Genomic DNA, 25,035 nt, shown 5'->3' with positions numbered 1-25,035 from the left:
ACTCTGCTTTTCTCTTCACAGATGTTGCCTGACCTGCTGAGTATTTTCAGCATTCTCTGTTTTGTTTCAGATTTCCAGTATCTGCAATATTTTGCTTTCCCTGATGGTAAGGGCCCCAGATTCATCTAATGCCCCTCACATGTCCTGAACCTCCCTCAGTTGAGGGACGGCTGTTGTCTCTCCATTTCTGTATTCTAGATTCTATCTTGCGTTGTATTTCTTTATTCTCTTTTTTTCTGTGTCATAGGAACGAACATTAGAATTGGAGTAAAAACAAGAAATGCTGGAACTACTCAGCAGGTCTGGCAGCATCTGTGTAGAGAGAAGCAGAGTTAATGTTTCAGGTCAGTGACCCTTCATCAGAACTGGCAAAGGTTAGAAAGGCAATAGGTTTTAAGCAAATAAAGCGGAGGTGGGGCGAGAGATAACAAAAGTAAAGATGTTGATAGGACAGGGTCACAGAGACTAACTGACCAGAAGGTCATGGAGCAAAGGCAAACGGTATGTTAAGGGTGTGTTGAAAGACAAAGTGTTAGTGCAGAGAGGGTGTTAATGGACAGAAAACTGAACAGCCCTGGCACAAAGCACAAACATGAAAAAAAATAGTGGGCAGGCACATGGTAAGAAAAATGAATGATGAAACAATCTAAAATAAAAAGAAAAAATAACTAAAAATAAAAAGGGGGGCCTGTCATGCTTATTCGAATTGGAGCCCATCCCTTTCACTTTGAAAGCCATGTCAGCGTTATCCTTTTAACCCAATTTCCTTGCCTTTTCTTCTGGTCCCTTCACACCTTTACTTCCCAGATACCCACCCCATGAATAAACAACTCGATTGCTACGGTACCGATGACTTCCGATCAGTACTCTTCATATTCTTGTAACCGTTTGAGTGAAGCACGTTTTTCCTGCGATCGCTTTTAACTGCTTAACTTGAATTTTAAGATTGTGTCTCCCTGTTCTGAATTCCTTACTGGAGGCAAGAGTCATTCCCCATCTATGTTGTCCCTTCGTTATTTTTAACATTGGGGATGAGGAAAGTGAAGAATCATCTGAGTCAGAGACAATAATCCAAATTTGACTAGTCTTTCACCATAAATAACTCCGTTGTTGTGTTTTCTTGTTATTTATATTCCAGGGTTGTCCAACATAAGGCCCACGGGCCAGGATCTGGCCTGCCCATGGTTTCTACCCGGCCCGCAGATGTGAACTGTACCCGGGGCCATTCCTCATCCTACCCAGGGGTCCATGAATGGAGATGGGAAATTCCGTATTGTCAGACAGGCTTTTAAAAAAGATTGCATGTCAATTTCACAGCTGACAGATCCTGACCTCAGGAACAGCAACGGCCAGATTTGGGGTTTTCCGGCAGCCTTTTAAAAACTCTGAATCTGTCCGAAGTTCAGAAACTGCTGTTCCTAATGTCAGGATCTGTCAGCTGTGAAACTGATTTGAGATTTACAAAAAAACTGATCAGCCATCTGCTGAGCCCTCCCGCTGTCTGCAATTGTCAGAGAGAGAGAGAGAGAAAGGGGGGACAGAGAGAGAAAGAGAGGGAAAGGGGGACAGAGAGAGGGGGCAGAGAATGAGAGGGAAAGGGGACAGAGAGAGGGGAAGGCAGAGAGAGAGGAACAGGGGGACAGAGAGGGGGGCAGAGAGAGAAAGGGGAGAGAGAGCGAGAGGGAGGGCAAAGAGAGGAGGAAAGGGGGGCAGAGAGAGGGGAGACAGAGAGGGAGAGGGGAGACAGTGAGTGAGAGAGGGACAGAGAGAGAAAGCAGATAAAGGTGGGGACAGAGAGAGGGGAGGGGACAGAGAGGGAGAGTGATCAAGATCACTCCTGACAGAATGATATCTATCCAGAATACTCCGTATTGCTACAAATGTGAGGACAAACATTGACTACTGTGCAAGCAAAAAAATGCCAGGTATCTCACTAAATCAGTGCCCAACATAGTGACCAGAAAGTAAATCAATAAATTAGTCTTCTCATTTCAAGCTTCTTCACAAAAATGGACCTTTGTTGTTGTTTTGATTAATAGTAAGATCAATTACAATGCCTTTATCTTTCCGAAATTGTCTCACCGCCCCCGCCCCCCATGTAAGATAAAAATTGGAATGTGGCGCTGCCACGCAAAAAGGTTGGACATCCTTGTTATATTCTTTTCTGTTTAGCTTATACTCTTACCTCCCTTGTTAGTTCATGTACTATGAACTAACACTTTTGTTAGGTTACACTGCAACCGCTACCGTTTGCTTATTTGTAATCTATCGACCTCCTGTTATACCTTCCACAACTCTCCGTTTCCCAGATTAGTTTTATGATAATGCTCCTATTTATTCTCAAAACATGCCTGGCATACATTTCTCGCATCGTTACCTGGGAAACACCACTTATCACAGCCACCAATCTGAGAATTGTCCTTTTATACCAATTCTCTGCTTCCTATATGCCCAACCAGTTTTCCCTCCTCATCACGAGGCTGCCTCCAATTTCATTGCTTCGATTAAGGTAGCAAGACCAAACCTTCTCACATGTACACCAACATCTACGCATATCCCTCCATTCACCTCCTCAGCAACTCTGTTTGGGCAAATAACTCATGAGTTGGAATGACCCCTCCCTGCCTCCAGTTTTATATATTTTTTGTATTTGCTTTTCTGTTTCTCTTGTTGCATTTCTTTATGCTTTCGATTTGTGCCCGCCTCCGTCTGTCGCTGACATCATTTGTCGGGAGCGCGCCCCAGGAGCGCGGATGCCCAGCTCTGTCCCAGTCTCTGGAATATTGCATCTTCGGTTCCATCAGATTGTGGGAGGCAGTCGCTCTTTGCACCCCCGTCCCCCGGAGACAGACAGGTAGGAAGTGTCCGGACCGGCGGGGATGCTCAATCCCAAAGGACGTCCTTTTTAACATTATTCGGGGCGAGGTCTGTCTATTCACCTTATCGCACCTCCAAGCCCTCTTTGAGGATTTTCAGAATGTTTTGTGTTTATTGGAGCAGAGACAATAGCAGGTGATTTGTCAGAATGAAAGTCTATGTGTGTGTGTTGGTTTGTGTGTGTCTGTTGGTTTGTGTGTGTCTGTCTGTGTATGCACCTCGCTGTGTCTCTCGAGTCATGGGTTAAGAAACCAATTTGTGTGTAAATTGTTTTCTGCCAAACTGAAAAGGAGTCCAAGGTGGGTTGCGTGTCGGACGGGTTTGGGGGAGTAATGAACATGTATTGTGTGGCTGGGTGTGTATAAAAGATCGTGCTATTTAATTTATGTATTTGGTTGTCGGCAGCTTGTTCCGATTGGAAAAGGTGTGTTCCTGTTTTGTACGAAGTACTAGGGATTTGATATCCAGTAATGTAGGAGGAGAAGTTCGTTCACGGTTTGAACCCTGGTACTGTTTTTGTGCGTGTATTGGACATAGGGTATTGAACGGTCTGTATGGTAACTGGACTCAGGCACTGCTTTGAACATTTGACCAGACCCCGCGGATGGGAGTGGAGGTGATGCACATGTTTAATGAGACTTGGAAACAGTGCTTCGTGAATCTGACACCAAGGACGTTCCTGATAGTTTGTCGGTTCGGGTTTTAGTCAAGGTGCTCAGTGCAAGTGGCCGATGTATGGAAGTGATGCCGGAGAGCTGGAATTCTGGGGCGGTACTTATTGAAGATGCTGCAAATTTATCCTGAAGCTCGAAGTAATGTTCGGTGTTAGAGCAGATGGGAGGTGAGCGAGTATCTCTCCGGGGAGCTACAAATAATTAACATTATCCCTGGGGCCGGGGAGATTCCTATTCAAGAATAGAGATGTTAAATATGAATAAGTCCTGCAGAATATAATCATCCTTTCCAAACTATTACTTTCTCAGCCTTTTCAATAGTCGCACGTTTATTTAGATACTAAAGCTACAGTACAATGTATTATTATTGTGTGGCTGTTTTTGCAAAGCCTAGTCTTCTAGTTCGTCGGTCACATTGATCTTTTAATTTTTCTTTTCCTCTGTCTAAATTTCTCCCTACCCCGCCGGTCCCCGAAGATGTTTTTCTTGCTGGCGTACAGTTCCATGGGTGCATTGACCAACCAAGTTGTTGTTAGCCCAGACATTGAGTGTAGACACCATATTTGCCATAATGGGATCACCACTGACCCAAATCCTGCCCTCATCCTTTACACACCACGTGCATTTTCCAGCGGGAGGCACTGAATGGTGTTCAGGGCCAGATTTTCCTTCTCCTTAACCCTGAGTCACAGAGCGTGACACGAGCACGATAACAGCAGAGGTTTAGGTTTTGTTAGTCATCTTGCCAATTCCATCCCCGAGTCCCATTATTTTCCTGAAGGCGCCACCTCTTGGGGTTTGAGATCCATCAGGGGTCACTGTGCATGATAATTTAGTTGAATCTCCCCCTCCTCGCCCCTATTGTAATGCAGGACGCTGAGACAAATTGGAATGCTCCTACAATGATTTTGATTGATGTCAGCTAAATCTAAATAGTCGAGCAACAGAATCCCAAACCTTGTCCTAATCAAACTGGGTAGTTATGCACAGCCTTTAGCAGCTGAACTGTTGGGAGAGTTTTGATTGTTATTTGCATACACTAAAGCTGATTATAGAAAGTGCAGGTTAATCTAATTTGATTGAGTTTTTTGAGGAAGTGACGAAGATGATTGATGAGGGAAGGGCGGTGGATGTTGTCTATATGGACTTTAGTAAAGCCTTTGACAAGGTCCCGCATGGCAGACTGGTGCAAAAGGTGAAGTCACACGGGATCAGAGGTGAGCTGGCAAGATGGATACAGAACTGGCTCGGTGATAGAAGACAGAAGGTAACAGTGGATGGGTGTTTTTCTGAATGGAGGGATGTGACTAGCGGTGTTCCGCAGGGATCAGTGCTGGGACCTTTGCTGTTTGTAGTATATATAAATGATTTGGAGGAAAATGTAGCTGGTCTGATTAGTAAGTTTGCGGACGACACAAAGGTTGGTGGAGTTGCGGATAATGACGAGGATTGTCAGAGGATACAGCAGGATATAGATCGGTTGGAGACTTGGGCGGAGAAATGGCAGATGAAGTTTAATCCGGACAAATGTGAGGTAATGCATTTTGGAAGGTCTAATGCAGGTGTACAGTAAATGGCAGAACCCTTAGGAGTATTGACAGGCAGAGAGATTTGGGTGTACAGGTCCACAGGTCACTGAAAGTAGCAACGCAGGTGGATAAGGTAGTCAAGAAGGCATACGGCATGCTTGCTTTCATCGGTCGGGGCATAGAGTATAAAAATTGGCAAGTCATGTTGCAGCTGTACAGAACCTTCGTTACGCCACACTTAGAATATTGCGTGCAATTCTGGTCGCCACACTACCAGAAGGACATGGAGGCTTTGGAGAGGGTACAGAGGAGGTTTACCAGAATGTTGCCTGGTCTGGAGGGCATTAGCTATGAGGAGAGGTTGGAAAAACCCGGATTGTTTTCACTGGAATGACGGAGGTGGAGGGGCGACATGATAGAGGTTTACAAAGTTATGAGCGGCATGGACAGAGTGGATAGTCAGAAGCTTTTTCCCAGGGTGGAAGAGTCAGTTACTAGGGGACATAGTTTAAGGTGTGAGGGGCAAAGTTTAAAGTTTAGTGCGAGGCAAGTTTTTTACAGAGGGTGGTGAGTGCCTGGAACTTGCTGCCGGGGGAGGTGGTGGAAGCAGATACGATAATGACGTTTAAGAGGCATCTTGACAAAACATGAATAGGATGGGAATAGAGGGATATGGGCCCCGGAAGTGCAGAAGGTGTTAGTTTAGGCAGGCGTCAAGATCGGCGCAGGCTTGGAGGGCCGAATGGCCTGTTCCTGTGCTGTACTGTTCTTTGTTCTTTGTTTGTTCTTTGTAACTGAATGATGTGCAGAAGATAACACTTAATCAACAGTTGAAGCCAAACTGTCTGGCTCACATCACGTGTTTCTTTTTCAGATTGTGTGAAGAAAATGGCTCACTGGTACCTTATGCCTCCTTTCCTCTTCCTCTTGGCTTTTGATGGTCTAAGCCAGATCTGTGCTCTGGAAGCTGGAACTAGTGGAAAGAAAAGCACACTGCAGCCACCAGACAGCAGTAATAATCTGAAGAGACGTGAGTCTTGGCAGGACCCACCCAGACCAGGCCGTAAACATGGCATGCAGAGGAAGGACAAGGCCAACACCATGGTAACCAGAGTACTGGAGGCAGACAGACCAGATGAGGACAGTGTGGGATTGGAGAGTCTGACTCCAGTGCATGTGGAGACAGACAGTCTGGAAAGAACAGCAGCAATGCAGCAGGAGGGAGTTATGGGTCAGAGTGGTCAATTTTATCCTCGAGAACCAGAAAATTACCCAACAGGAGAGTCTGCAAATAGAGGGAAAAAGCACAACAGAGACCACAAGAAGCCAAATCGGAGAGAGCGAGCTCGACACAATAAGGGTAAGAGGGGCCGTGGAGACTTTAGTGAAAAAAATTTAAAATACTTTTCACAAGTAGAAAAGATGCCTTCGCATTGGAACTAACCAGACAAAATTATTCTATAAAATGTACTATTTAAAACAAAAATCATTAGATATGATTATAGCAACTCCAATTATACCATCAATCACTCTAGGGTCTTTAATTTTTATTTAGATTTATTAAATAGTAAATTAAACTTATAAGAACAATAAATCCAGAAGCTGGTGTGTGATTAATTTCCAAATTTTGATTATTTTACAAGTTTTCTATGTTGTCATGTTTCAGTTGCTCAGTCTGTGCATATTCCACCCTCCATAAACTTCAGCACATCCAAAATTCAGCTGCCCGTATCCTATCCTGCAGCAGTTCCAATTTAGCCATCACCCCTGTCTTCACAGAATCACAGAATTGTTACAGCGCAGAAGGAAGCCATTCAGCCCATCGTGTCTGCACCAGCTCTCCTAATTAGTATTTCACCTAGTGCCACTCCCCCACCTTCTCCCCAGAACCCTGCACATTCTTCCTTTTCATATGTGTATAATTCTCTTTTGAATGCTTTAACTGAACCTGCCTCCACCACACTCTCAGGCAGTGCATTCCAGATCGTAACCACTCACTGCGTGAAAAAGTTTTTCTTTATGTTGCTTTTGCTTCTTTTACCAAATCCTTTAAATCTGTGCCCTCTCGTTCTTGATCCTTTCACAAGTGGGAACAGTTTCTCTCTGTCTACTCAGTCCAGACCTCTCATGATTTTGAATACCTCTATCAAATCACCTCTCAGACTTCTTTTCTCCAAGGAAAATAGTCCTAACTTGTCCAATCTATCTTCATAACTGAAGTTCCCCATCCCTGGAACCATTCTCGTGAATCTTTCTGTCTTCTTGGATTTTGTCTTCCTCAACATTTCAATTTGAAATTTTGTAATTATGTTTCAATCCATTTGTGGCTTTGTCCCTCCCTATCTCCAACTCAATAACCCCTCCCTAAATTTTGCTTCTCTGACTCCAGCTTCTTGCACATCCCTCCCTGTCCCATCATTTGTGGCTGTGCTTTCATTGGAATTTCCTCTCTAACCTGCTCTGCCTGATCAAGGTTTTGGTCATCCCTTCCTAATTTCTTCGCCTTTGGCTTACCATGCTCTTTTTCTTGAGCCTTTTTTTCTACATTTAAAGACACTATATAAATGCATCTCTCTGCCTCTGCATTTTTCTTTCTCCATGTAACATTCACTTCTGGTATTTCTTCCTGTCTTTCTCTTCTCACATTCCCCCTCTCTCCCTGTAACTCGCTCCCTCTCTGCATAGTTTCCCAACTCTCCTCTTCTTAGTCCCTCTGTCTGTCTCATCATCTCCCCCTTCAGTCCATGCTCTCCCTGTTATTCTTTGCCTCCCTTTCACCTATCACTCTCTCTCTCTCTCTCTCTCTATCTCTTCTTCCATTTGTCTCTTTATCTCCCTTTCTCCCTCCCTCTGCCTGTGTGACTCACCTTTGCTTTCTCCCCCTTTGTATTGTTGTGATTGATATCTCACTCACTCAATTATTGGGCCTGATTCATTCCTTCAGCCCTGTGTTAAATATACTTTTTTGATTATTAATTTGGATATTGATGGTGTGAAACAAATTGCCGTTTTGGTCAATTTCATCAGATTGAGCTGTCTGCACATTGTCTGCACCCCTCCAACCCCAGCTCAGGATCTGTCTGTACTCCGTCTACACCTCTTCCATCCCTTTCAGGGGCTCTCCGCACTCTCTCTACACCTCTCCCATCCCTGTCCAGCATTGTTAATGGATATTCTGCATCTGAGATGTGAATAAACCTGCATTTTAAAGTAAAAGTAATGTTCAGTTGCTGGTGAAGGACATTGACAGACTGATACACTGTGGTCACATGCAGGGTCTAAGGTGTCAAAGCTTGATAGTTTGGTGTAAGGATAACAAAGAACCTGTCTTCACCAAAAGCAGGGAGATCTGAAAAATGGAAGGAAACAAATGGGAGAAAAAACACAAATTAAAATGAAGAATGTTCTTACTGTGATTTGATCTAAACCTCACTTCTTTGTTAATTGTGTGAAATAATAATCAGATTTTACAAAGTCACATCTGTGTAACACTTGGTTTTGAAATTCAACTGCATTTGGATGATTAGATGGGACAGCCCCCTATAGTGTAAGCGCAAGACCCACGGCACAGACTCCCACCTATTGACCCTAATTTGGCACAACTGACAACAAGAGGCTTGAAGAAATGTCAATTGAGACAATATAGAAAGATTCTATTGCCTGTGACCTGCATTTACCTGACCATGCTATTCAGAGCAATGTGGTATTTCCAGCACAGTCATCCCGGGCCTTCAGAGCCAGAAGCCCCTCATCACAGAACATGCTCAGGGAAATCCAGCTGTTTGACAAGCTTTGTTTGTAACGGGCATTCTGGCCCACTATGCAAATCATTCTTAGCAAAACAATTTGCCTCTGAATTTCTCAATTGTCTAGAAATTACTAGCATGTGATCGAAGCAAGAAATTGCTCTGTCATGGCTTTTGGAAATGTATTGAGAGCACCAATAGATTGTCCAGATCTACAACTTTTGTATAAGCTCAAAACCCCATCAATATGTTATAGGGTAACAGTGAGAGGGAGGCAACCTTCTCTTCTGATACTCTTTGTAACCAGGGCTGTGTGTTTTTAATGCCCTGTGTGGGTTACATGGATTGGTCAGTTAGATCCTGAAAAATTAATCTCAAACGTTCAATGAAATCACTAACTTCATCAGTACTACTTCATTTAAAGGGACATGAGTGGCAAAAGGTGTAAAACTAGGTCCTCCCACTTCATTTTAATAGTCTCTCTATGCAGGAACAATGTATGTAGGGAGTCTAGATAGTAGGCTGATTATTAGCTGGGTGGTTGTGGGTGTTGGGGATAGGGAAACTTGTCCATGTAGTTGTTGTTCAAAGGCTGCTGCTAATCCTTAAAGGAGGTGTGTTTTTGTTTCCTCACCAATTACTTGTTACTAGTGCCACAGAGGTCAAAGTGTAGGAAGTGCTGCAAAGGAAAGTGAATTTGGGTGTTGCGATGATGGATGGAAGGTGGTGGGGGTCGCACTGCTTGGGTGGAGGGTGGTGGGGGTGTCGCGCTGCTTGGAAGGAGAGTGGTGGGGGGGGGTCACCCTGCTTGGGTGGAGGGTGGTGGGGGTGTCGCGCTGCTTGGAAGGAGGGTGGTGGGGGGGGTCACCCTGCTTGGGTGGAGGGTGATGGGGATCGCGCTGCTTGGGTAGAGGGTGGTGGGTGTGTCGCGATGCTTGGAAGGAGGGTGGTGGGGGGTCACCCTGCTTGGGTGGAGGGTGATGGGGGTCGCGCTGCTTGGGTAGAGGGTGGTGGGGGTCGTGCTGCTTGGGTGGAGGATGGTGGGATCATGCTGTTTGCCTGGAGGGGGCTCAGAGTGACCACTCTCCCAAGTGCTGCAGAAGAGGTTTCTCGGATTCAGGAAGTGTGCTAAGGTAAGTGTATGCTTTTGCTACAACATTCTTACTTTTGAAGCCTAACACATCTGGCACGAACCAAAACTGGAACCTGCAACACCCTAAGGAACTCAGCGTGCAAATCAGGACAACAAACATTTCATCTTTTCTACAGACTTTATTGCAGAGAAGCTACAAGTTGCAATTTTGAAGTGTGACATGCGTATATTGAACCAATATTGCCACTAGAAGCGATACTTGAAATACACTCAAGGAAGAATGTGAAGTGACCATGGGTTGCTGCTGGAACTTTACTAATCTCTCTAAAATATGGATATCTTGAACGTGCTTCCAGCAGACTGCGCGTGACAGGGCATCGCCTGCACTGACAGGGCACCACCCAGTGAAGAGCTGCTATCTTCTCAGACAGACGTAAAAGATGCCATTACACGGTTTCAAAGAGGAGCAAAGGGGTTCTGCCCAGTGTCCTGGTCAAAATTGATCCCTCAGTTAACATCAAATAAAACATTTCATCTGGTCATAGATTCAGAGTCATTTACAGCATAGAAGAGGCCATTTGGTCCACCGAGTCCATGTCAGCTCTCCGCAAAACAATCCAGTCAGTCCCTCTCCCCTGCTTGATTCCTGTAGCCCTGCAAGTTTACTTCCTTCGAGTTCCCATCCAATTTCCTTTTGAAATCATTGTCTCTGCTTCCCCACCCCCCTGGGCAGCTAGTTCCACGTCATTACCACTCGCTGCATAAAGAAAGTTCTTCCTCACATTTCCCCACATCTCTTGCTCAAAACCTTCCATCTGTGACCCCTAGTTCTCATACTATCAGTTAATGGGACAGTTTTTCCTTGTCTAACTCATCTAAGTTGTCATAATCTGGTACACCTCTATCAAATCTCCCCTTAATCTCCTTTGCTCCAGGGGAAAAAACACCAGCTTTTCCAACCTAACCTTGTAATTAAAATCCCCCATCCCTGTAACCATTCTGGTAAATCTCCTCTGTATTCCCTCAAGGACCCTCACATCCTTCCTGAAGTGTGGTGAGGACGCAATACTCTAGTTGGGGCCTAACCAGAGCTTTATAAAGATTCCGCATAACTTCCCTGCTTTTGTATTCAATGCCTCTATTTATGAAGGCCAAGGTCCCATATGCTTTGCTAACCATTCTCTCAATATATCCTGCCACCTTCAAAGATCTATGCAAATGCACCCCCAGGTCCCTCTGTTCCTGCACACTTCTTAGAACTGCGCCATTAGGTTTATATTGCCTCACTCTATCATTTCTGCCAAAATGCATCATCTCACACTTTTCTGTATTAAATTCCATCTGCCACTTGTCTACCCATTCTGCTAGCCTGTCTATGTCCCATTGCAGGCGGTTCATATCATCCTCATGTTTGCCACACTCCCAATTTTGAGATTCTACTCTGTATTCCAAGATCCAAGTCATTGATATATAGCAAAAAAGCAGTGGTCCCAGCACCCTTAGGGAACCCCACTGTCTATCATCCTCCAGTCTGAAAAATAACCATTTACCACACCGCACTGTCTTCCGTCCTGAGCCAATTTTTTTGTCCAGTTGGACACTGACCCTCCTATCCCATGAGCCTCAATTTTATTAACCAGCCTTTTATGTCATACTTTATCAAAAGCTTCCTTAAAATCCATATAACCAACATCCACCGCATTCTCTTCATCAACCTTCTCTGTTACTTCATCAAAAAATTTAATTAGATTAGTCAAGCATCTGCCTTTTACAAATCTGTGCTGCCTTTTCCTAATTAACTCAAATCTCTCCAAGTGACTGTTGACATTTCCCCCTGATCATTGGTTCTAAAATCTTACCAATTACTGATAACTTGCCTGCAGTTGCTAGGACTGTCCTTACACCCTTTCTTGAATAAAGATGTCACATTTGCCACCCTCCAATCCTCTAGCACCTCCCCCCTATCCAGGGAATATTAGAAGATTATAGCAAGCCCTTCTGCTATCTCCACCCCCACTTCCTTTAGTAACCTGGGATGCAAGCCATCTGGACCAGGTGACTTATCTATCCTAAGCATAGCCAGCCTTTCCAGTACCTCCTCACTCTCAATTTTTACCCTATCCATTGCCTCTACTCCCTCCGTTTCTATCAATATTTTATCAGATTCCTCTTCCTTAGTAAACAAAGTACTCATTAAATATTCTAGCCTTGCCCTGTGCCTCTAAGCATATATTACCCTCTTTGTCCCTAATAGGCCCCACCCCACCTCTTGATACCTGTTTATTATTTACATGCCAGTAAAAGATTTTTGGGTTCCCTTTTATGTTGATTGCCATGCTATTCTCATTCTCTATTTTCCTCCTTACTTCCCCTCTCAACATATTATATTTGGCCTGGTTCTCACTTGAAGAATTCACCTGGCGTTCATCATACACCCTCTTTTTTTCGTTTCATCACAATCTCTATCTCCCTTGTTATCTGAGGAGCCCTGTTTTCTGTTCCCCTACCTTCCACCCCTATTGGAATGTACCTAGACTTTACCTGACGCATCTCTTCTTTAAAGATAACCCATTGTTATGCTATAATTTTGCCTGTCATTCTTTGGTTCCATTTTATCCTGGCTAGATCCCTTCTCATCGCATTGAAATTAGCCCTCTTCCAAGCTAGCCATTCTACCTTGTATCGTTCTTTGCTTTTCTACATTACAAGTCCCAAACCTTATGATGTGATGATCACTCTTACCCAAGTGCTTCCCCACAGACACTTGGTCACTTGGCCCACCTCATTTCCCAGCACCAGATCCAGCTATGCCTCTTTTCTAGTTGGGCTGAGAACATACTGATCAAGGAAGTTCTCCTGAACATAATCCAGAAATTCCTCCCCTTCCTTTCCCTTTGCTCTAAAATTAGCCCAATTGATATTTGGGTAATTAAAGTCCCAATATCACCACTCCATAGTTCTCGTACATCTGTGACTTCACTGCAGAATTGTTCCTCTATATCTCTCTCAATATTTGGAGGCCCAGAGAAGTAGCGTTATCATACCCTTTTTTCTTCTCAACTCTAACTAAATGTATTCTGTTCTTGCCCCCTCAAGGACCTCCCCTCTTTCCAACACTACAATGTTTTCCCTAATCAGTACTGCCACCCTCTTCCCTTTTTTGCCTTTCATATCTTTTCTGAATATTTTATATCCTTGTATATTAAGCACCCAGTCCTCACCATTTTAAGCCACATTTCCATTATTGCCACTACATCATATTCCTATACTGCTATTTGTGCTTGTAGCTGACCAACCCTATTCACTACACTTTGTGCATTAACATACATACATTGTAATCCTGTCTTTGCATTCTTTGTCGCCCTTCTCAGTCTGTTCCTACCTAATATGGAACTTCTTCCTTCTCTAGTACTGTGCAATGCTCTCACATCATGGAACTTCTTCATCTTTTGTACTTCCTTCCCCTTGCCAATTTAGTTTAAACCCTCCCCAGCCACAATAGTGAACTTCCCCACGAGGACATTGGTCCCAGTCCTGCTGAGATGTAACCCATCCCTTTTGAATAGGTGCTTCTGACCCAGAACTGGTCCCAATGCCCCAAGAATCTGAATCCCTCCCTCCTGCACCATGCTTCCACCATGCATTGATCCTTCCTATCTTCCTATTTCTACTCTCGCTAGTGCATGGGACTGGGAATAATCCAGAGATTCCTACCTTCAAGGTCCAACTCTTTAACTTCCTCCCTAACTCCTGAAAATTTGACCTTAGGACCCCAATACCTGCCCTTGCTATGTCATTGGTACCAACGGGTACCACAACTTCTGGCTCACTCCCTTCCCCCTGCAGAATATTCTGCATCCTTTCCGCGATGTCCTTTACCCTGGCACCAGGGAGGCAACACACATGTGGGACTCACAATGACTGTTACAGAAATGCATATCTGTCCCTCTGACTATATAATCTCCTAGAACAATTGCATTTATACACTTTGCTGCTCCCTCTTCTACCCTCCTGTATAGTTCCTTGCCCATTGTTGCCATGGTCTGGATTGCACTCCTTCAGGGTATTGTCACTCACAGCAGTCTCCATTGCTGAGTACCTGTTTGAGAGTGACATACACCCTAAAGACTCCTGCACCCCCTGCCTCTTCCTAGTCTTCTGGATGGCCACCCACCTAGTATCCTGAACTCCTACTGCTTGTGGGGTGACCACCTCCTGGAAAGTATAATCCAGGAAACTCTCCTGCTCCCTGATTCTCTGCAGTGACTCCAGCTGCCCTTCAAGCTCGGAAATCCTGAACTCGAGCTGAAACAGCTGGAGACACTTCCTACACATGTGGTTACCCAAGACACATGGTGTCCTGGTGTTCCCATATGGCCCAGGAACTGCAAGCAACAGGTTGCAGCTGCCCATCCATGAGCTAAAAAAAAACCTCTACTCTCCCTTTTAGTATCTGTTTGGTACCTAATTATTTCATTGCTGCCTGTGGGTCCTTGCTGCTTGCAAATTGGGTGCTGTGTTTCCTACATTACAACAGTGACAATACTTCAAAAGTGCTTCATTGGCTATAAAGCACTTTGGGATATCCTGAGATCATGAAAGGCGCTGTATAAATGCAAATCTTTCTTTTATAATGCTGGTGTCATTGTCCCTGGAATTATTTAGTGTCCTTCATTAATTTGACCACCTCATCTAAATCATGAGGTGCTGTTAGAATTCCCAAAGGGATTTCCATCCTCAGCACTTTGCTGCATGCTCATTTGGAAAAAGGGAAGAAAGTAATGCAAAAGGAACATCTTCCATAACAACAAAACATATTGCAGGGAGAAAGATGCAAACTGGAAAAAAAAACAATTTCACAATCAACTTTTGAAACAGTAATCTAGCTTCAAGGCAGGGCAGTGCAGGAATCATGCACCCATTTTATACTGGGGAGTTCAGAGCCAGGGTGAAGCTCAGTGAAGCAACACGGCAGTCAACCAAGAACCTTATTAGCATAATGACTCTACTTAACAGGGGACAAACATTGCCCAGCAAGGCAGCCTCCAGGATGACCACTTCTTCTTTCACAGTGAATCAGATGTGTGAACTTGCACAACCTAATTCATGGCAAATAAAAGCAAACTACTGCATGTGCTGGAAATCTGAAATAAAAACAGAAAGTGCTGGAAATACTCAGCAGGTCTGGCAGCATCTGTGGAGAGAGCAACAGAGTTACCGTTTCAGGTCTGTGACCTTTGATCAGAACTCATGACTAGTTCTCCTAGGCAGTGAGGCTCTGTGCAATCATTAGAACCTCATAAAACAGACCAAGTGTCAAACTTCTGAATTCCTGTCTGATTTTAGACAGAAATGGAGTTCGCCTGCTGCATGAAATTTGACCAAAATCCCACAAAAGGGTGCAGCTGTATTGATGGGTCAGTTGGACCTGATGCTGCCATAGAATGCTAGTTAAAGTGGTATCTGTCCAAACTGAGTAAGTGGCTAGAAATGTCACTGGGAGGTCTTTGGCCAAGAACAGTGTGTGGCATTGGGAGAGAGCAACAAACTGAAATTGGGGATTTTCTAAATGTTTAAGTTTTGAGCAGAATATTTACATGAGTAACAGTGAATTTAATTGCCCTTCATCCTCTGGATTATTCAACATTGTCAGGGACCTATGTGGGTAGCCAATCAGCAGTAGTGCATTAGCCTGCTCTGTTCCTGGCTGATGAGTAAACTGTCCTGTGCCAATTATTGCTGTTGATACAATCAGCAAGGGGAGACAAGCTGGGTTTCTCCAGTCTTTCCTAGGGTCAAGGGTGCGGGACCGTGAACCTGACTCCAAATTGGCCTCTCTTCTTCAGCCTGGGAAGTGGTTTAAATCTTAAACCAGTTGTCACATTTGAAATGCCAAATGAAGGCAGTGTGTTTTGCAAGTTAATTAATTTGGTTAATACTTGAGCTTTCGCAGTGAGCAATCACATCTCAAAGTGACAGAGAGAATAACATCCAATCAAGAGGTACAAGCTTGAAGGTGTAAAATCTCCGCAGATTGTGCAGCTCAGTCACACCCAGCAGATCTGTGTATGTCACCTTGTCATGCTGTCACCCAGAGGTCTCTGTCAGACAGCTTGGCCCTATGACTGTCAGCCATTTGTATTTGAACTGCAGCTGATTAATCTGTCCATATATGTATCCTCTTTCTGCAGGCAAAGTGCCAGGTGCTGAGTTAATCCCGTTCTTAAAGGACCTGACACGAAGCAAGGTGACAGACGAACTTTCCACAATGCCCCTGCCGATGTTCAGCACCGCTGTGACCAGCACATTGCTGACCACCATCACAACCGATGAAGCACCAGGAACAAGGCCAAGAGGCACATGGCAACAGGTGAACCAGATTGTACCAGGTTTCAAGCCACACCCTGCAGCGACCAGAAGCAGCAAGCAGCAAATATTCCTCCCCTCAGCAAAGTGTAATGGAACAGAAATGTCCTTATCAGGCTAGGGTACAGAAATATAGCAAGCAGTACCTCATAAAACTGTTAAACCATGCTGGGATTCACAGTTCATGCTGCCACTTCAGCATATAATAAGTCTTTCCTCCCACAAGAGCCTGTGCACCTCCTCGTTCATACTGTCAAATCATTGACATGACTTAGAGCAGCTGTGGGTACACCAAGGTCCCTCAGACTGTTTATTATCACCAGAAAAGCACATCAGAACATCTCAGGACATATCAGCAAGAAGGGAATCAAATATTTACAGTTTACACACAGGGTAACAATTGGGGTCTCTTTCTGATTAATTGTCTTTCACACATTGACAGCACAATTCTATTAAACACACATTTATGTTGCAACTTTGGTGTAGAAAATCATTCCAAGCCACTTTAAAGAGGAGGAAAAACAGGCACAGACCATGGATGCAAAATTGGGAGAGGTGGCCAAATGTATAATTGAATAGCAAACCATTGAGAAGACATTTAAGGGTGGGGAGAGATGGTAGTGTTTACAGAATGTGCTAGAGGGTTGTATTGAGATAACTGAAACCTTTTGCCACCGATGGTGGAAGTTGTACAAGGGATCAGACTTTGAGGAAATTAATAGGCTTAAGGGTGGAGGAGATTGGTTGGGGAGAGGCTAGGTGAGGATTTATAGATGCAGGTAGGGATTTTGGAATCTATACATTTTGGGATAGGTGAATAGGGATTAGAATGAAGGGTAAGCAGACAGTACTAGGTAGGTTGCAGGTAGTTGAATTTTGCAGGGTGGAGTTTATAGAGGTCAACAAGAGGGAAACAGTCTGGAGCTGACAAGTGCAAATAAAAGTTTTGATTACAGTGGCAGGTGAGGTGGAGTTGGAGGCAGCAGATGTTGCGGAGGTGGAAGTTGAGAGGTCTTTATGTTGGCTAAGATGTGAGGTTTGGAATGTATCTCTTGGTCAGACAGGATGTCACAGTTGTGGTCCATCTGGTGCAGGCTGACCAAGCCTTTAAGAAGCAGGTGGAGAAAATGAGGAGCGAAAATAGCTGAGGAAATTGTATCTCATTCACAACTTGATATATGAAATCAGACAACATAGAAATAGTTGGGATGAAAGGTCACTGACCAGAAACATTAACTCTATTTCTCTCTCCACAGATGCTGCCTGATCTGCTGAGTATTTCCAGCACTTTCTGTTTATATTTCAGATTTCCAGCATCTGCAGTATTTTGCTTTTATTATAGAAATAGTTGGTGTAGTTTTTTAAAAATTCTTAGTGTGTGGGCATCAGTAGAAAGGCTGACATTTATTTCCAGACATTTTTAAACTGAATTCAAATTCTCAAACTGCCATGGTGGGATTTGCAGTCACTGTCAGTGAAGTAAACTGACATATCTTCTCAGGGACGCTGAGTGGCACCAGGTTGCTGCCTGAGGGTTATGAGCTGTTGAACTACCTCCAAATGCACCTCCCCTGCTACTCTCCTGTCTGATCTCTGTACTGTCTGCAAACAATTATATCTCCCAATCTAATTGTTGTCATTTTCTTTGCTCACTTATTTCATCATCATTCAATTGCCTTGTTCTGTCTCTTGTTTCTTCCTTAATTTGTCTCTCAAACAATCCATTTTCCTTTTATGATTCCCAATTTCATCCCCATCTTCCTGTTCCATTACCTCTTTGTCTCCTCTGCCCCTGTCTCTGATCCTCTCGTCGTTGCCCTGAGCTTGTGTAGGTTGGAGCAAGAACAGTCGCCGAGGTGAATCCCACCCTCGACATGACGCTCTTTGATTGGACAGATTATGAAGATATGAAGCCAGAAATGTGGCCTTCAGCAAAGAAGAAAGGTAATGGGTGAGGGGGCATGGGCATGTGGGGGCTAGGGGATTGGCGAGCATACAAGAGGTACAAGTGTGAAAGGGGTGCAAGTGTGCAGGTTAGTGAGTACGTGGGGCAGGGAGGAGTTTTTTGGGGGAGAGTTCCAGATTTCCACTTTCCTTTGTGTGAAGAAGTGCTTCCTGACATCATCTCTGAATGGCCAAGCTCTAACTTTAAAGTTATTTCCCATTTGTTCTGAACTGCCCCCACCAGAGGAAATAGTTTTTCTATATCTTCCTGATCAAATCCTTTAATCATCTTAAATACCTCAATTAGATCACCCCTAATCTTCTATACTCGAGGGAATACAATCCTACTCTATGCCACCTGTCATCCTAATTTAACTCTTTTAGCCCCGGTATCATTCTGGTGAATCTGCACTGCACCCCCTCCAAGGCCAATATATCCTTCCTGAGGTGCAGTGCCCAGAGCTGAACACTGTACTCTCAATGGGGTCTAACCAGAGCTCTCTTTGTAACATAACTTCCACCCTTTTGTATTCTAGCTTCCTTGAGTTATAGGTCAATATTCCATTAGCCTTTTATTATATGTAATTTCTGTACTTGGACTCCTAAATATCCATATCTTTATTCCTTTACAGTTCCTAGCTTCTTGCTATTTAGAAAATACTCTGATGTTTTTTTCTGAAGTCCAAAGTGGAAGACCTCACACTTCCCCACATTGAACTCCATCTGCCATAATTTTGACCACTCAGTCACCTTTAGCTTGTTAGGGTAGGACAGTTATGAATAAAAACACTTCTGGATGCCAACCAAACTGTTTCCTTCCAAAGAGTTGATATTTTCATTCTGTTTGTTCCTTGTAGACAAGCGTCGCAGGAAGAACTTGAGTAATGGAAATCTCACCACACAGGCTGAAGTGGAACCATGCGATCATCACCTGGACTGCCTGCCTGGTACCTGCACAGTTCCTGACTGGCCTGAGGCTCTATCCCATCAGTCACACTTCTTTAATAGTGAATGAGGTTTCTCAGCCAAGTTTCTAGGGCAGTCACTATTACAATCAGAAATCTGACCTTTGGTCTGGGGTGGTCATTTTTGGCTTTGTCCATCTCCTAGCTGTGATTCAGTGACCATTACTGGTAAAGAAAAAAAATCAAAAAGTTGAGAGCAGTGGCTATTAGAAATGGATGAAACAGCCATGGCTTCAGATTGGGATTGTGTGTGACCATGTGTGACTGTGTTCTGACACTGTAACATGGTTACATAGGAGTCACTTCTTCAGCCTCATGTCCATTGTTGTTGTTTAGTTGAGAAGGAAGTGAGAACAGAGTAGTTTGTGAATGTGTTCTGATACTGTAACCAATGTTGCTCCTGGCTGAGGTGACAGAGAAAGGAAAGAAAAAGAGGGGACAGACGGGGCTTTGGTTTAATGTCTCATCTGAATGTTGGCCCCTCCAACAGTACAGCACTCTCTTGGTCCTGCATTTGAAATGTCAGCCTTGATTTTTGTGCTGAATTCCTGGAGTGGCACTTGAACCCACAACCTTCTGACAAGGGGAAAAGCCTCTTTGTTGAGAGAGGAAAGAAAAAGAGCCACAAACAATAAGTTCTGAGCAGCAGTGACTTGGCTCAGTGGTAGCACTCTTGCCTCTGGTTCAAACCCCATTCTAGAGAACTGAGTACATTATCCAGGGTGAGGGAGTACTGTACTGTCAGAGGTGCCATTTTTCAAATGGGATGTAAACCAAGGCCTCATCTGCCCTCTAAGGTGGATGTAAAAGGCCCCGTGGCATGATTCAAAGAGCAGGATAGTTCTCCTGGGTGTCTTGGTCAATATTGATCCTTCAGCAACACCTAAAACAGATTATTTGGTCATTATGTCATTGTGGAACCTTGCAGCGCATAAATTGTCTGCCACGTTTCCTACATTACAACAGTGACGACACCTCAAAAGTACTTCATTGACAGTAAAGACCTTTGGGACATCCTGAGGTTGTGAAAGGCACTATATAAATGTACATTGCTTTCTAAATGTAATTTGAGCAATGATTAAATGGTTAAGCCTTGCAGTACCCTCACACAGTTACCAGCAAGAATCCTGAAAGGGTTAATCTGATTGCTTGTTATTGCTGTGATTACTTCATCCCAGGACTATTCACTGCAGGTTTCACTCTGAATACCTCCCCCACCCCCAACGTTTCACACTCAGTGCAGTTAATTTAACAGAGACTAAGAAATCCAGTGGGAGGCTCATTAACATGAGTTGTTGAACACAATAATCTAATAGTTCAGGGAGCAGAGGGGGATTAACTGTCAGTGCTGCAGGCAGCAAAACATTGGCACCTCAGAGCTACCAACTTGAGTGGAGAACAAAAGAACACTGGATGGTGTCCTGTCATGCTGTGTGCCTAATGCACATTCTCTGTCCTGCTGCCATCTTTCCACAGCTGCTACATAATCACTGGAGGCACTGACTGAAACAGTTATTAAACACACACCACATGCCTGTCTTGTGATTAACTATACGATTCCTGATGTCAAGTGATTTAGAGATGGTTTGTTCAGAAACAGAGGCTGGAAAAGCGTAACAGCCTTTCCTTGTTTTGTACTTTATGAATCAAAGGGTAAACAAGAGAAGGATTTTAAATGGCAGGATTCACCCAGTTCAACACACCTCATCAGGCGATCAGACATATGGCACTGCTCACACTGGAGGGGAATTGAAGCATACATTGAAACCAAAAATAACAATGTATTCAGGAAAAACAAATTGTTTCTAATAAGAGCATAGATTTCCACTGCCACCTCATAGGTACAGGAATCAACACCCTGACCAGACAGAATACACTGGCACCTAAATCAGGACTGACATTCCAAATTCAGCATTTTCCAGGATAGACTGAACAGAGGGAGAGTGGATCTCTTGTCTCTTCCTCCCTTAAGGCTTGGAGGCAGAACAGACTTCCACATAACTACATGCACTTATTTAGCACTTTAACATAGTAAAACATCAAAAGCACATCAAGATGAGTGTAATAAGGCAAAAATTGACACCTAGCTACAGAAGGGGATATTAAGACATGACAAAAAGTTTGGTTAAAGAGGTACATTTTAAGGAGCATCTTGAAAGTGGCGGAGAGTTATAGGGAGGGAATTTCAAAGCATAGGGCCTGGAGAGCTGAAGGCACAGCTGCCAATAGTAGGGCAAATGGATCGGGAGATACTGAAGACACCAGAATTGGAGGAGCACAGAGATCTCAAGGGTCTTGTACAGCTGGAGGAAGTTACAGAGATGGGGAGGGGTGATGTCATGGAGGAATTTGAAAATAAGGATGGGAATTTTAAGATCAAGATATTGCCAGACCTGGAGCCAACATAGGTCAGCGAGCAGAGGGGTGTTGGGTGAATGGGACTTGGTGCAAGTTAGGATGTGGGCAGCAGAGTTTTGGTGCAGCTGAAGTTTACAGAGCATGGAAGGTGGGAGGCTGAGGCAGGAGAGCATTGGAATAGTCAGGTCTACAAGTAACAAAGGCATGGATGATGATTTCAGCAACAAATAAACTGAGGCAGGGGCTTAGATGGGTGATGTTAGGAAGATGGAAGTGGGCTACTTTGGGAATGGAGAGGATGCCCCACAGTTGCAAACAGATTGGTTCAGATTTAGACAATGGCCAAGGAGGAAGATGGATTTGGTGGTTAGGGAATGGAGTGTTTGACAGCGACCGAAGACAATCTCTTCCGTGTTCCCAATATTTGGAGGAAATGTCTGCATCCAGGACTAGATATCTGTGCAGTGACTGTGTGATATTTGTCTGGCTGTGCCGTGTCTATCTTTAGTGTTTCTGTCTGTCTGCTATGTCTGCAGCCATTGTGATAATTTGTGTCAAAGTCAAAGGACTTCATGAGTGATTCGTTTGTGTCTTTTTCCCACAGGTTGGTGCTGTGACCTCAGACAGCACATCTGCAAAGCACACAACCGCGGCCTCAACAACAAGTGCTATGATGACTGTATGTGTGCGGAAGGTGGGTGCTCCATCGGGCTCAGACTTATCTATAGTCATTTAGCCTGGAGCAGTGGACATTAGACCCAAGGATTTAATCTCCCTGCTCACTCACTGACTCCTCATCCGGCTTCCAGTATTGTAAATAAATGTCAGTTCAGGTCCTGAAATCGGGAGCCCCCTGCTTCGGCACAACACAGGTCGAGTCTTGGGGTCCTGTTGGGAGGCAGATGTTGGTTCACAGACAAACTGCTATTTGGGTTAGGTTGGGATTTGATTCTGCATCACAAGGTACCTAAACTGTGGATTGTAGATATCAGAATAGTAAATGGGGAAAAAGACTCAGTCTTATTAAAAGTGAAGTTGGTAACCAAGCCGGGTCTTGCCAGGTGAGTCCCAAGGATCGAACCTTCTAAAGCTCTTCTGTCTTCACCAGGTTTCCGCTGTTATGCTAAGTTCCATCGGAATCGGAGAGTGACCCGAAGGCGAGGACGGTGCGTGGAACCGGATTCGGTCAATGTCGATCACGGATCGTTTATTACGGTCTGAGTGGACTTCAGAAGGAATACAGCTGTTTCAGTCCAAGCAACCGGTCAACGAAAATCCTCAACTCCATTAACAGCAGTGAAAATCTTGATGGCTCCAAAGAATACCTGAGTGTCCTGACAGATGATGCCATGTCTGATCTGCCTGGAATACAGTTCTTGGCAATCACTCCTTTACCCCCATTCATACCCAACACCTGCCCCTCCACTCATACCCAGCAATTCCCAACACACCCCACCTCATCACTACAATTCAACAATCCCACTCATACCCAGAACCCGATACCCCAGCACTACAATCTAAAACCCTGCTGATTCCATTATTACCACGAATCATTTGTTACTTTCATAGCCTGCCTCTCATGCACAACACGAAAATTAAATTTGAAATGCCACCCTTTATAAATACAATTTTCCTGTTATTTAACAAAAAGATGGCTATCGCAAGCTGTAGTAATGAGACCTTGTATCTAACGGTTGCTTGTTATCTTTTTATGTCAACATTTACTTTCAAGGAGCCTCCCTACAGCCCCCTCAGAAGAGTTTCCGCTGAGACCACCTCCCATCAGGTCCGCCAAAAAGCTGCCTCTATCCCTAATGGTCATTCTCCCAACAACAGATGCCACATTCATCCCCTGCTTTAACCTTGTCCTCATCATGATATTGATGTTGATTTAATATCTTGAGATACAGTGATTATCCTGCAGTATTTTGCCACTTTTTTGTATAAATGCAATTAGCTGTCAAACAATATCTTAGTTTTGGTGTTAATAGAATCGGGCTCTTAAAGCAAAATATAGGCTCTGACCCAGCCCAAAGCTGCAATCAACTTTAATAATTGAATTGTGTACAATTAATCCATCTGAAACTATCAGCCTAATTTTTCATCCTACTCATTTTGACTTTTGCTGGTACCTGCTGATACCTTGCACAAGTGACTGTTACTCATGTATCAGCCTAGATCTTGAACATTGGTCGACTATTTGTCTGTGGATGGCGACATAATTGAGCCGAATCCGGTTCTCACCTGATAACTGGATGTGATTTTCCAGCAGGGTCACTGGATAATGATCAGGATCAGGGACACTGGCTGATATCCCTCACCTAACCCGGGCACACTGAGGCTAATGGTGGTGTAGTGGTTATGAACAAAGAACAAAGAAAACTACAGCACAGGAACAGGCCCTTCGGCCCTCCAAACCTGCGCCGATCCAGATCCTCTATCTAAACCTGTCGCCTATTTTCTAAGGGTCTGTATCTATGGTACTGGACTAGCAACCCAAAGGTTGAATTCAACAAATCTGGTAATCTGTGGGTTGACATCAGAAGCATAATCACGCGATCTGCTGGATTGTCATAACAACCAGCATTGGTTTACCAATGCTCTTCTGGGAAAGGAACCTACCATCCCTCCTCAGTCTGGCCTACAGGTGACTCCAGTTTCACACTACATGGTTCACTCAATGTTCTCTGGTGTTCCAGAAATCTACTCATTTGTAGAACAGTCACAACCAGAAAACCCACCACCATCACCTCAGCACAGATTAAGAATCAAACCTGATGTAAAGGGAATTTAACTGTCAGTTCCTGGATAGCCTTCTGTTTGATTGCTTTTGATGGTATTGACTTAAAATATGCTAGGTCGCATCGTCCAGTTACGCCGAGTGACTGATCGTGCTTACGCAGACTCTGTAGAAGCTCTGCCATAACAGAGTGAGCAGGTGACCCTTTGGAAATACTTGGTCATTCCTGTTTTCAGAGCACTGCAATCATTTCTATTACTGAATATATTTAAAGATTAAGGAGGTTCGTCTCAAGCTTGGTTCAACATATTTTCCCAGCAATGTTCTCCAAATAATTCTATTACATTATTATGGCTTGTGTTGTAATCAGGAAAGGGTTAATGTTAGAAACAAAAATAGAAATTACTGGAAAAAAAAACTCGGCAGGTTGGTCATCATCTACGGAAAGGACAGAGAATCATTGCTTGGAGCATAGGAAATTTAGCATCTGCAGTATTTTACTCTTTGTGTGAGTTTAAAAATCGGCCTCTCATCTCGAGTCTTGTGATTCAGGTACAGACGCCATAAATTTACACGCGGATGCTCCTGATTGTGCCCGGTAACTTTTGTGGAAGATCCGTGGCAATCATGGAACAATAAAACCACCACTGACAGCAATTAAATTCAGGCAGCCTCTTGTGTTTTCGTATTAGGACAGATCAATACTGATATCGCAGGAAGGGTTTGGGACGGGGTGGTGGTGA

General features: G+C 44.0%; 1 protein-coding gene across 1 annotated transcript; it reads left to right on the top strand.

Annotated features, from left to right (window-relative positions):
• The first annotated feature begins 2,782 nt into the window (after positions 1-2,782).
• LOC137351903 (draxin-like) lies at positions 2,783-23,521 on the top strand. The gene is made up of 7 exons (XM_068016779.1): positions 2,783-2,854; positions 5,955-6,440; positions 16,111-16,289; positions 18,118-18,229; positions 19,087-19,176; positions 22,157-22,246; positions 22,661-23,521. Exons 2-7 carry the CDS (start codon positions 5,969-5,971, stop codon positions 22,771-22,773), a joined length of 1,056 nt encoding a protein of 351 aa, XP_067872880.1. The 5' UTR covers positions 2,783-2,854; positions 5,955-5,968; the 3' UTR covers positions 22,774-23,521.
• The last annotated feature ends 1,514 nt before the right edge of the window (positions 23,522-25,035 follow it).

This window comes from Heterodontus francisci, chromosome 37 (assembly GCF_036365525.1).
Source record: "Heterodontus francisci isolate sHetFra1 chromosome 37, sHetFra1.hap1, whole genome shotgun sequence".
Taxonomy (NCBI): domain Eukaryota; kingdom Metazoa; phylum Chordata; class Chondrichthyes; order Heterodontiformes; family Heterodontidae; genus Heterodontus; species Heterodontus francisci.
Note: the sequence above shows the minus strand (reverse complement) of the source record. Positions and strands in the feature narration are given on the sequence as shown.

Bases quoted from the DNA above. Each gene is read 5' to 3' on its own strand.
- LOC137351903 (XM_068016779.1), top strand. From the start codon at position 5,969: ATGGCTCACTGGTACCTTATGCCTCCTTTCCTCTTCCTCTTGGCTTTT. The intron at 16,290-18,117 runs GTGAACCAGATT...GAGCTTGTGTAG, and splicing joins CAAGAGGCACATGGCAACAG to GTTGGAGCAAGAACAGTCGC. The intron at 22,247-22,660 runs GTGGGTGCTCCA...TGTCTTCACCAG, and splicing joins TGACTGTATGTGTGCGGAAG to GTTTCCGCTGTTATGCTAAG.